Source organism: Hypanus sabinus, chromosome 1 (genome assembly GCF_030144855.1).
Source record: "Hypanus sabinus isolate sHypSab1 chromosome 1, sHypSab1.hap1, whole genome shotgun sequence".
Classification (NCBI taxonomy): Eukaryota; Metazoa; Chordata; class Chondrichthyes; order Myliobatiformes; family Dasyatidae; genus Hypanus; species Hypanus sabinus.
The window spans coordinates 126,664,577-126,676,857 of NC_082706.1; the positions used below are offsets into that span (position 1 = coordinate 126,664,577).

At 40.8% G+C, this 12,281-nt stretch overlaps 1 protein-coding gene across 2 annotated transcripts in view; it reads right to left on the reverse strand.

The window, feature by feature from the left end:
- Window positions 1-12,281, reverse strand: part of lama1 (laminin, alpha 1) — a 340,811-nt gene that overhangs the window by 146,929 nt on the left and 181,601 nt on the right. For both annotated transcript variants that reach the window (XM_059975999.1, XM_059976007.1), the window contains 4 exons: window positions 6,700-6,880; window positions 4,826-4,962; window positions 3,085-3,321; window positions 1,715-1,858 (listed from right to left, as the gene is read on the reverse strand). In XM_059975999.1, coding sequence (XP_059831982.1) covers window positions 1,715-1,858; window positions 3,085-3,321; window positions 4,826-4,962; window positions 6,700-6,880 — 699 coding nt within the window. The remainder of the gene's footprint in view (window positions 1-1,714; window positions 1,859-3,084; window positions 3,322-4,825; window positions 4,963-6,699; window positions 6,881-12,281) is intronic.

Consider the following 12,281-nt stretch of genomic DNA (forward strand, 5'->3'; position numbering starts at 1 on the left):
ATGAATAAATTTATTCACTACAATCGCGAATGGTACCTGACTGGCAACAGTAATTTCATTTATTTGATCCCAATCTGTCAGTATCCTGTTTAGCACAGTTAGCTTTTGTGAATTAAGCAACTTTTTTCAAAATTCAGGTACGTTCCTACCAAATAAGCATAAATAATTTATAAATTTATAAATAATTTATTTACGCATACAGTCGGCCCTCCTTATCTGCGGATTCGACATGTGCGAATTTAACCAACCGCGAATCGCGAAAACCCAGAAGTGCTCTTCCAGCACTTGTTGTTCAAGCATGTACAGACTTTTTTTTTCTTGTCATTATTCCCTAAACAATGCAGTATAACAACTATTTTACATAGCATTTACATTGTATTAGGTATTATAAGTAATCTAGAGATGATTTAAAGTATACAGGAGGATGTGTGTGGGTTATCGTGGATCAGGATTGAAAAACATCAGAAGTTCTCTTACTAAGTAAGTCGGAACAGCTACATCCGGTATTATTTAGCGTCAGTTAGTCAAACATTTATCTTAGTATTTAGTATATATTTTACCTTTCTATGCATATAAAACACTTAAAAACACGCCAAGCTCGGGAACGGAAGTTCTCGGGACTTGGGACAGATCGCTCCCTAGCGCGTGTTGATGTGGAGGATCAAAAACCCAAAATCCAATGATTAAACCACTGCACTGCTTAGTAATAATTGTAGCTTTCACCGGGGCAGAGCCTTTCTCACTTTATCCTTTAAAATTGTTCCAATCGTTGACCGACTGTAGCCTAACGCTTTTCCAATGACAGATGGCATTTCACCTCTTTTGGATCTCTTTATTATTTCCACTTTATTTTCAATCGTGATCGTGATTATTTTCGTGAACGGAAACACTGCGCATTCAGAGCTCTTGCGCCAGGTCCTAACGTCCACTGCACTGAGTCAGGTTAAATAAGGTCTGGGGTTCTGCTGGGTCCTAAGATCCACCACATTCAGACAGGTTGAGACTTGAGCATCCGCGAATTTTGTTATCCGTGAGGGGTCCTGCAACCAATCCCCCGTGGATAAGGAGGGCCGACTGTATATATACATACACACATGTAGAGTGTGAATATTGTTAAATTTCTATTCTACTTCAATATAAGAGTTGAAATACACAGCACACTATTGTGCAAAGCTGAAATATCGCACACTTCTCCAATATCTTTGAGTCTTTAATAATACCCAGTGATATTCATGAGTGAGATTCCATTACTTTTCTGTTCAGTCCAATTAATTCATAAATGCTGATAAACTACATTTATATTTACAGCCAGTATTTTATCCATTGTTCAGACACTTTGCAGAAACATCTTTGAAAATTCTTTCTTTCACTACTGCCACGATCTGCTGGTCTGTCAGCCAGCATAATCAGAGCTCACCCACCCCTGACGTTTTCTCTTCCCTTTTCCGACTGGGTAGAAGATTCCCAGGCCTGGAAGCACTGACCACCAGTTTCTATCCTGCTGCCATCGGGACTTCGCCTTCCTGCACTGTACTTACTCTGCACCTTTTACTGATTATTCCGCATTGCTATTCTTTTACCTTGCTCTACCTCAATGCACTGAGTAAATACTTCAGATGTAAGAACAGGGTGTCGAGCAAGACAACTTTCCACTGCGTCTTGGTACATACGCCAATACCAAACCAATACCAATACATGGAGAAAGTGTGCTTACAGGAACTCTGACCAGTCCTTGGAGTTCTGAGCAGGAATTGGATACACCAGAGCAGTAACAGAGACTACAGCCTTCTGGGTTGTGGAGACTGAGAGCAAACGATCCAGCCTTGCATTCATTGCAACGAACGCCAGAAGCACCTTCCTGAAATAAGGGTTGACACAACATTCAGCACTGCACATCGAAGTGGCTTTCTTTCCAAAACACTACAGAGTTTTGATTTAATATTCTGCTCCATTTGTTTTAAAGATCTGTAACATTTAGTTAAAAAAACAGATTAAGAGGGTGGAAAAGGGCAGAGGAGAATTGTATGGACTGTAAATAACATAATTAATTCCATGCTTATAGGTGAAGGGATGAAATAATAAAGGGGTTGCGAAGAAGGAAAATGCCAGTTTCAGGCAGCTGGGACCATTTATTCTGTTAGATTCTATATAATTCTATAAACTATAAATTCTTCAGAGAATAATAATGTTTAATAAAAAATGATGCTCCTTACACGTGGTATTAATGCAGGAAAGGGGGGGGGGGGTACTATCAGAGAATGTAGACAAAGCAGTCTGTAGAAAATCTCTGAAAACAAATGGTTTAATTTAAAAACTAAGTTTCTTAAAACAGAAGTAATGACCTCGATTTTCTATATTCTGAATACATCAAATTGATGATTCCATGCCAGCACTTGTACTTTCTGTTGCCAAGGACATTTTCATGTGTCTAAGGTATACAGCAACAGGTCAACCTATTACCTTCCTTTTTTCCATCTGGTTGGGTGAGAGATGGACCTATCATTAGCAGAAACAAGGTAGAAGTTGGGACTTCAAACCTGTGGTTTTCTACACTACAGTGTTGTAGGTGCACCTTGCCACAATACAGCTTTTTTTTTGTACAATGGCACGTACTAAATGTTACACATCAGCTTCCTTCTAACCTGAATTTTCTATCATCTTGGAGGCCTACTACCACACAGGGAAAAGCATAAAGATGTGAAGTCAATTCATTGCAAAAGAGAGCTGCAGAATGCACATACGACTGAAGGCAAGTCACTTGCCATTGGTTTTGAGAGAAGACAAAGAAAGTAAGATTAATTAATCGCTAGCAATGCATAAAAAGCTAGAACAACTCACTGGATCAGACAGCACCTACGGGGGAAATGGACAGTCGATGTTTCGGGGTATGAAACATTATTTGTCTATTTTCCACCACAGATGCTGCCTGACCAACTGATTTGTTCTTGCAACTTCATGCTGCTCCAAGTTCCAGTATTTGCAGTCACTTGTGTCTCTAACAAAGGACTGTGCAGAGAGGTACAACAGAGAGAATAAAGTTGTAAGTTCTCATTAGTTATCAGAGTTAAGTAAATGATAATGTACCTTGCAGGGACAGACCCCAGTGTGTTCCTCACAACTGCAAACTCCTTGTGCCAGATCACATTTCTCAGACCTGGTACCTCTGGGATCGCACTTACAGGCGATACATTGGGGATAATCCCTATATCCAAAGGCACACTCGCTGCATTTTTCTCCACTGAATCCTTGTTTACAAAGGCAGTGTCCATCCGTCACATTGCACCCAACTCCTACAGAACCAATGACACTACAGTTGCAGGGCTAAAAATGAAGAGCAAACAAGATAATTGTCATAAATGAGTTTCCATTGCATTTGTATAAAATAAATGGAAGAATGCCATAGAAGGGCAGAAAAATACACTAGCAACAACATCTAGATTCTCTAGCTACACAGTCTTGTTGGGTTATTTATGGACAGGCTAAACATACAAACTAGTATTTGGGTTACCAGCTGCTGTGGGGTTGCAGGTGGGAAGAAGGCAGTTCTGTGTAGACTCCAGCCCTCAGGCCACATTGATCAGGGTCTGGGTTGAGCTACGCAGAGCTGGGAGCATCGAGTAGCAGACTCGCCAGCGAGGCTGGCTGGTGGCTGCTCTTCCCACACCTGCCCACTCTCCAGTCATGCTGTTTCTGGATCTTTCGTCTGCTCATTTCTAACTGAAAAGCAATTTGGATGATAAATACTTCTCAGGAGTGAAACCCTGTCATAACTGGGAAATTCATGCAGTTGCATCTGTGGCTACTCCAGAAGTTGTTGCCAGATATTTCTCATTATAACAGTCAGTGCTAACATCGCTAGTTTTGCCTAAGACTAATTCTTGACTTGTGAATAGTTAATTTTCTGTTTTTTTCTTCACAGCATTTAATGTGTCAGCAGTGAGTGTGTGACTGTCTCACACTCAAACATTAATTTTTATGCCTCTACCAAATCCTTAGAACAGTAGGTCCATGGGGCTATTACAAAGTAGAATATCACTGGTTAATAATCATGTTAAACACAAAGGAATATCTAATATAGGAAATCCTTGGATCTTCGGCTCTTCAAAGAAAATTAAAATGTAGGGAGAAGCAGCTTGCAATTTGTGTCATATTTGTTGACTTCTCACAGGACTAATTTCACTTTTCCTAATTCCAGGTGTGGAGGCAAGTGCAAAGATCAAACTCAGGCCGTTCTCCTGACTACAGTGCACTGTCACCTTGAGTTACAGACTCTCCACCAATAGCACACTGAGCAGTTAGTTTTAAAGCTGGAAACAAATATGAATTACAAGCACTTTGGGCAACTTGAAAGAATGGGGTAGAAGCTCATCCTCAATTACTTCTAGTGCGTGTACAATGTGGCAGTGGCTGCATTCTGGACGAGTCTTTGGAAGTCAATTCCACTGAAAGCAAGGCAATTAGCAGAGGTGACCCTGTGGCCTTTTCAGGGCAGTTCTCTTCATTACCAGGCTATAGTGGTTGCTCACATTCAAATACTGGTTTTATACATAACTATTACCAAAGATTAAAAGTGGACTAATATTACAATCCATAGAAGAGAAACTGATGAAAAGAGCAATAACTGCAGCAGCATCATGTGGCTGAATGCTGAATGCAAAGCATTCTCCCAGTGGCTCAAGTGCATTATGGATGGAGATGACCATGTTAGAAATTGAAACTGTAAATAACTAATGAAGGACTATACTACTGTTATATTATGATATTTTGTAGTTACCGAGTGAACCTCCTTTAGAAAAGGGGGATAAAAGCATTCTCATTACTATACCTTGCATCCAGTCCCAGGGTCATGACCCCAGTAGTTGGCTTCACAACGATCACATTTCCCTCCCTCTGTGTGTGGTGGGCAGATACACTGTCCAGTTTCTTCTGCACAATTGTTCTGAGTGTGGGCACAGTCACAAGCTGCACAGGAAATACACGGAAAGAGCTTTTATCTTCAGATTTACCAAGAAGATTTGTTGAACACATTATACTTCAATATTTAGCATTAGGTACGGTGTGACTACTTTTTGTCCATGTTAATACTCTGTGCTGCTTGAATTGAGGACCATTTGTTGATATACAATGTTATTCTGTGTTTAACAGACCCACATCAAGTTCTTCAGTCTGAGACAGGCAAAGCAATTAGCCCATTTATTTGAAAAAAGTATTAACCAGTTTAATGTTTTTTGTTAATACAGAGCAATTTGATTAAAGTATGGTGAGCATTTGTACAACACTATTGGACAGTTAGCATTCATTTATCTGATATCCAAAACTCTGCAGCCTGCATCATAGTTCATACCTTGGTCTATTTACTAGTTACTCCTTGTTTGCTGTTCTGCAGGTGGTAATGGTTAAACATCAACATTATTTGAAAATTATACTGCTCTTAGTTTTAACTCCCTCTATAGCTTCACCTCTCAACATCTCTGTACTCTCCCTCTGGCCTATAGATTTCAGTTTATGAGTGTATCTCTACTTCTGGCCTGAAGAAAATACCTAAACACCAGCCAAGATCTTAAGCCTTGAATTTCTGCCTGAAGTTCTCTATAAGATGCTCCTTAAAACTCATCTTTCCATTGTCTGTCTGCCTTAACAATTCTTTATGTGGCTGACTCAAGGTCATTTTATTTGATAATACTCCTCTGAAATAACATGAGATACTTTGCACATTAAACCCATCATAGAAATGGGAAACTGTTGATGTTGTTTCAGGGTTTTCAAGAAAATAATTCAAGTTTCTCCACTTATGCCATGGTTAAGAGGCAAGTGGTTAAAATATTCCTAATGTGGCTTAATCAAAGTTCTAAACAGCTACAACATAATTTCCCGACGACTGTACTTAACACCACGGCTGATGAAAACAAACCTGCTGTATGTCTTCTTTAACTCCCATATTCACTTGTGTTGCCACTTTAAGGGAGCCACAGACTTAGTTGTCACTTACGTCTCTCTGTTCTACAACGTTCCCCAGGGTCTTGCCATGGACAGTGGATGTCCTATCCTGGTTTAACTTCTCAAAATCAATCTCTTTACATTTGTTTTGGTTAAATTGTATCTGCTGTTCCTTCTCCTTGTGATCTCTTTACACACATGCTCCTTTAATGGGAGGTGGGGGTGGGGCTTAGTCTATAGTACAATCACACCAACGTGATGAATTAAGCCTTTCAGTGAAAAGGATAACATACCGGATGAATAGTGGGTCAGGGAGCAACAATGGAGGGAAATGGACAATCAACATTTTAGGCTGAGACCCTTCATCCAGACGTAGCCATTTCCTGCTACAAATGCTAACCGACCCGTGAAGGACTCTTGCAGTTTGTTTCTTTTTTGCTCCAGATTCCAGCATCTTGCAGTTTCTGGTAATGCTATCATTACAGTTGTGTAAATCAGATTCACAAATTGAATACAGGAACATCAGGCTTGAACTTGCTCTTTCACTCAACAAGACCATGACTGATGCTCTACTTCAAAAAAGGGTTGGTCTGGACCCAATGGGCTGAAAGGTTTGTTTCAGTGTTGCATCACTCAATAAATTCATTAATCCCAATAAGAATATCTATTTAAATTAATATATGCAGAGTTGCCTTCAGTTGAAATGAATAGTCAAAAGTGTCACTTGCACCATGTACTTCCAAAAACAGTTCAAACACTCACATGTACAGCCACCGTCCTGGAATCCATAAAAGCCATGCGCACAGTGGTCACACTTCTCTCCACTCACCCCTGGCACACAGTGACACTGCCCATCGTCACCACAGTCCTCGGAGACTGAGCCTAATTGGCTGCAGTTGCAGGGCCTGCAGCCCAGTCCAGTGCTCAAGCCAAAATACCCATGCTGTTAGGCACAGTAAAAGTGAACGTTAGGCAACAGTGCAGAGGCTAAAGCAATTTGAACAGTTTGCTAAAATATGCATTGTTCAGGCAAAGGAGCTAGCAGGTTTAGACCTGCAGACAATAGGCAGGTCAGCAGCCTCCTTTGTAAAGATCATCGAAGTTCATATCCTTTTCCATATTGACTTTGGAAAGCAATTTTTACATCACTTTCCAGATTCTCTTTTTAGTACCAGGAGAAAATCAGCTGATAAAAATGGATCCCATATGATTCAGTAAAAAAATAATCAACATTGCTGCAATAGAAGCTGCTTCCTGCTAACAATGACTGAATATACAGGGAATAATAAACACTGATAATGGTCTTGTTACACACACAAAATAATGGAAAATTGTAACATAATGTTTTAAGGTTCATGGTATCATTGACATTTGCTGCATGAAGCATTCACAGCACTAATCATGCCAGTGGCGAGCGGAATCATTTAAAACACACTGCATTAGTCGTCTTGCCCAGTAGGTCTGCATTTCCTTTTGCTTCAATTATTTCAATTCTCCTTCAGACACATTCCATTATTCAACAACCCTCTGTATACATTTTATCCTCCGACCCTTTTTCCAAACTCTCTTCATGCTGATATTTAATTACTTTTTTTTTAAGCGTGTCGCACCAGACAGTCAGCCATTCTTGTCTGGCACGTGGTGTCAGGATTGGTCTCCTTTCGGATTAACCGGGTCACGATATGAATGTTCCTGATTTGACCCTTGTTTTTATTTACGAGGCCGAGTTATGAGCTCAATACTCAACCTGGCATGGATGGAAAGCGTGCTTGGGGGTGGCCCAACTTGGATTTGAACTTGGGAGCCTTCATTCCGGAGACCGGTACTGATGCTATTGCACCACCAGCGATGCCTCATTAAGGAATCTTTTGCTAAGGAAATTATCATTCTCTGTTTATCTTATCAAAGTTCTTCATGAGGTTAATAAAGTATATCTTCTTATCTAAGTGTTGGTATCTATAAAATTCCCCTCCAGCAACTCAAACTCACCAACTCCTGCACAACAAGTATCTAAGTTTGACACAAGAGCCTCAATATAGTCAAGAGATGAAGCCAATGCCATACAAAGATCACGTGATTCTATCTGATTGCCTCTGACCTCTGTTTTCACGCTTTGCTGCTAAAACACTTGTCAGTTCAATTGTTAGCTCTACCCAAGTCTCTGTAAGTATGGCAACTCCAGTCTTGGGCATTTCCCCAGCTTCATGTTTTATGCAGTTCATCCAAAACTCTGCTCCTTCTGTCTCAATTTAACGAAAGGCCTGCTCACCCAGCAACCATCACTTTGTGGACTTGCAGGCACAATCTGAACTCCACCAACAAAAGACATTTTGGCCAACTCATCTGTGTCAGCTTTTTAAGTTAAACCACTTGTACCCTTGTTTCTTTTTGCAGTTCTCTGCCTTCTAAATATGTACTTAATGTTTGTAACAGATTTCCCACCAAACCTGTTGGAATTCTTTGAGGAAATAACAGGCAGGATAGACAGAGAATTGTAGATGTTGCTTGTTTGGATTTTTGGAAGGCCTTTGCACATGAGGCTGCTGAACAAGATAATATTACAGGACAAATACTAACATAGATAGAAGTCTGGCTGAATGGCAGGACGCAAGCATGAGAATGTAGCGGGCCTTTTTCTGGTTGGCTGCCAGTGACTAGTGGTGTTCCACAGGGGTTGAATGAGATAGCTTCTTTTCACATTTTACATCAGCGATTCCGATGATGGAACTGATGACTTTGCAGCCAGGTTTATGGACGATACAAAGAAAGGCGTAGGAGCAGGTAATGTTGAAGAAGCAGAGTCGCACAAGGACTTGGACATTGGGAGAAAGGGCAATGAAGTAGCAAATAGAAAATAGTGTTGGGAAGTGGATGGTCATGCTCTTTGGGAGGAGTACAGGCATAAACTATTCTCTAACTGGAGAGAAAATTCAAAACTCAGAGGTGCAAAGTGACTTGTGAGTCCCTGTGCGGGATTCTCCAAAGGTTATCTTACAGCCTGAGCTGGTGGCAAGAAAAGCAAGTGCAATGTTAGCATTTTGAGAGCACTAGAATACAGGAGCGAAGGTGCAGTGTTAAGACTTTATAAAGCATTGGTCAGACCTTACTGGAGTATTGTGAGCAGTTCTGGGCCCTTATCTAAGAAAAGATGTGCTGGCATTGGAGAGGGTCCTGAGGAAGTTCATGAGAATGATTCCAGGAATGAAAGGATTATACATTAATCATTTGACGACTCTGGCCTGCACTCACTGGAGGTTAGAAAATTGTGGAGGGAATCTGATTGAAAGCTATCAAGTATTGAAAGGCCTAGAGAGAGTGGATGTGAAGAGGGTTGAAGAGGATATTTCCTATAGTGGAGGAGCCCAGGACCAGAGGCAACACCCTCAAATAGATGAGGAATTTATTCAGCCAGAGGGTGGTGAATCTGCAGAATTCATTGCCATGGACAGCTATGGATATCAAGTCATTGAGTTTGATAGGTTCCTGCTTACAGTGCATCAAAGGGTACAGGCAGAAGGCAGAGAATGGGGATGAGCGGGATAACTAATTAGCCATGATGGAATGGTGGAACAGATTCAATGGGCTAAATAGTGTAGATGGCGTAATTCTGCTCCCATGTCTTCCAGTAACATTTCAATAACAATACTAAGTAAAAACTCATAGGAACGTGTAGCCAAACGTGGAGTCACAGATACTCTGTGGAACATGTAGGCAACCATTACAGGCAAACTTACATGTAATTAAATTTAAATGGTTGACAGACCAGATGTCTCTTTTTTGGAAAAATCTAACACATCGTTTGCATTTTTTCAAATTGGATGATGTTTTTGAACTTTTATCTTTCGTTCAACAAGCTACAAATTAATGCAATGGGTGACTTCAGCAAACTCAATAAATGATGAACTCGGAAACGGCCCAGTGTAAATCATAAGACCATAAAACATAGAAGCAGAATCAGGCCATTCATTTACTATCCCTCTCAACCCCATTCTTGTACCTTCTCCCTGTAACCTTCGATGCCTGTACTAATCAAGAACCTATTAACTTCCACTTTGAATATACCCAATGACTTGGCCTCCACAGCCATCTGTGGCAATGAATTTCCACCTTGTACCTGAAGCAATTCCACCACATCCCTGTTCTAAAAGGACATCCTTCTATTCTGAGGCTGTGCCCTCTAGTCTGAGACTCCCCCACAAATGGAAGCATCTGTCAAAGTCAATGTTAGCATGGTTTCTGTCAAGGGAAATCTTGCTGACAAATCTATTTAGAGTTCTTCAAGGAAGTAACAAGCACAGTGGACAGAGGAGAGAAAATGGATGTCATTTCCTTGGATTTTCAGTAGCCATTTGATAAGGTGCCACACATGAGGCTGCTTAATAATATAAAATCCAATGACATTACAGGAAAGATACTGGCATGGATAGATGAATGGCTGACGGGCAGGAGGCAGTGAGTGGGGATAAAAGGGGCCTTTTCTGGTTGGCTGCCTGTGACTAGTGGTGTTCTTCAAGGGTCAGTATTGGGACCGCTACTTTTCACATTGTTTGCCAATGATTTGGATAATGGAATTGAAGGCTTTGTGGCAAAGTTTGCAAATGATACAAGTATAAGTAGAGGAGTAGGTGGTGCTGAGGAAGAAATGCAATTGCAGAAGGACTTAGACTAATTGGAAGAATGGGCAAAAAAATGGCAGATGGAATACAGTGCTGAGAAATGGTGAAAGGAACAAAAGTGCAAACTATTATATAAATGGTAAGAAAATTCAGACATCAGAGGTTCAAAGGGACTTAGGAGTCCTTATGCAAGACTCCCAAAAGGTTGATTTACAGGTTGGATCTGTGGTAAAGGATTAATTGGCATTAATTTCAAGGGGAGTAGAATATAGAAACAAGAAGATAATACAGGTGCTTTACAAGACACTAGTCAGGCCACACTTCAATGTTGTCAACAGTTTTGGGCCCCATGTCTCAGAAACAATATATTGTCATTTGGGAGAGTCCAGAGGAGGTTCATGAGGATGATTCCTGGAAAGGAGGAGTTAACGTATGAGGATTATTTGGCGCTTTGAGCTTGTACTCACTAGAATTTAGAAGAATGCGAGGGGATCTCATTGAAACCTACCAAATGTTGAAAAGACTAGATAAGGTGAATGTGGAAATGATGTTTTCTATGGTGGAGGTATCCAGAACTGGAGGGCACAGCCTTAAAATTGAGGGGTAACCCTTTAGAACAGAGCTAAAGAAGAATTTTTTTTCAGTCAGAGAGTAAGTAGTATATCTGTGGAATGCTCTGCCACAGACAGCTGTAGACATAAATCGCATGGGTATAGTTAGAGTGAAAATTGATATTTTCCTGATAGTTCAGGGCACTGAAGGCCATCTTCCATGATGGAATCATGGAGCAGACTCAATGTGCTGAATGGCCTAGTTCTGCTCCATGTCCACCCTACCTAGCCCTTACAATATTCATCGGTTTCAATGAGATCCCTCTTCATTCTTCAAAACTCCAGTGATGTAGGCCAAGGTAAACTACTGTTTGTGCTACAGGAGAACAGATGATTTAGGATAGTGGTTGCCAACCCGTCAATCGCGATCGACTGGTCGATCTTTGAGACTTTCCCAGTAGATCCCAATAAAAGTGAAAAATAAATACACAAATACTGTTGAGAGTTTGTTTCCAGGTTGCGGATTTAAGTTCCGTTCTTTCTGACCAGTGCGCATGTGTGTAGCTCCCCCACCACATACCGTGTTAGAAAAGACCGGAAGTAAAACCCCGCAACCTGGAAGCAACCTCTCTTTACAAACAGCTTCCGTACCGGGGGGGGTATTACTATAATTACCCTAATTTGTATTAACTTAACTTTATAATGCTCACGTTAGAACACTTCTCCCCCTTTAAATTCCAACAGTCCCCAAATGTAAATAACTGGGAAACAAAAAGCAGTGGTGCCATTATCTTGCGTACCTCTGAAACTTATACTAGTGTCTCAGTAACAGTTTACCGATACAAAACACTGGAAAAACGTGGCAGATTCAACATTCAGTCTAACAAAGGAAACTGTCCATTCGAATATTCAGCCTGTCAGGAGCTTTGTGAGGGCACTGTACTGCAACAGATGAAAATTATGAAATCTAAGTACAGGAGCTGTCTTACTGACAGACACCTCACAGACTGTCTCAGACTAGCTGTCTGCAGTTATGAGTCAAATTTCTCATTCCCAAATAAGGGACAAAAGTAGCAGTCAATTACGGGACACGTGTTTACCCCGAGAAAGACTACCATGACCATGAAGCCCTGCGCAGGCACGTGTGCGCGCATGCGTCTACGTGCTGAATTTTTTT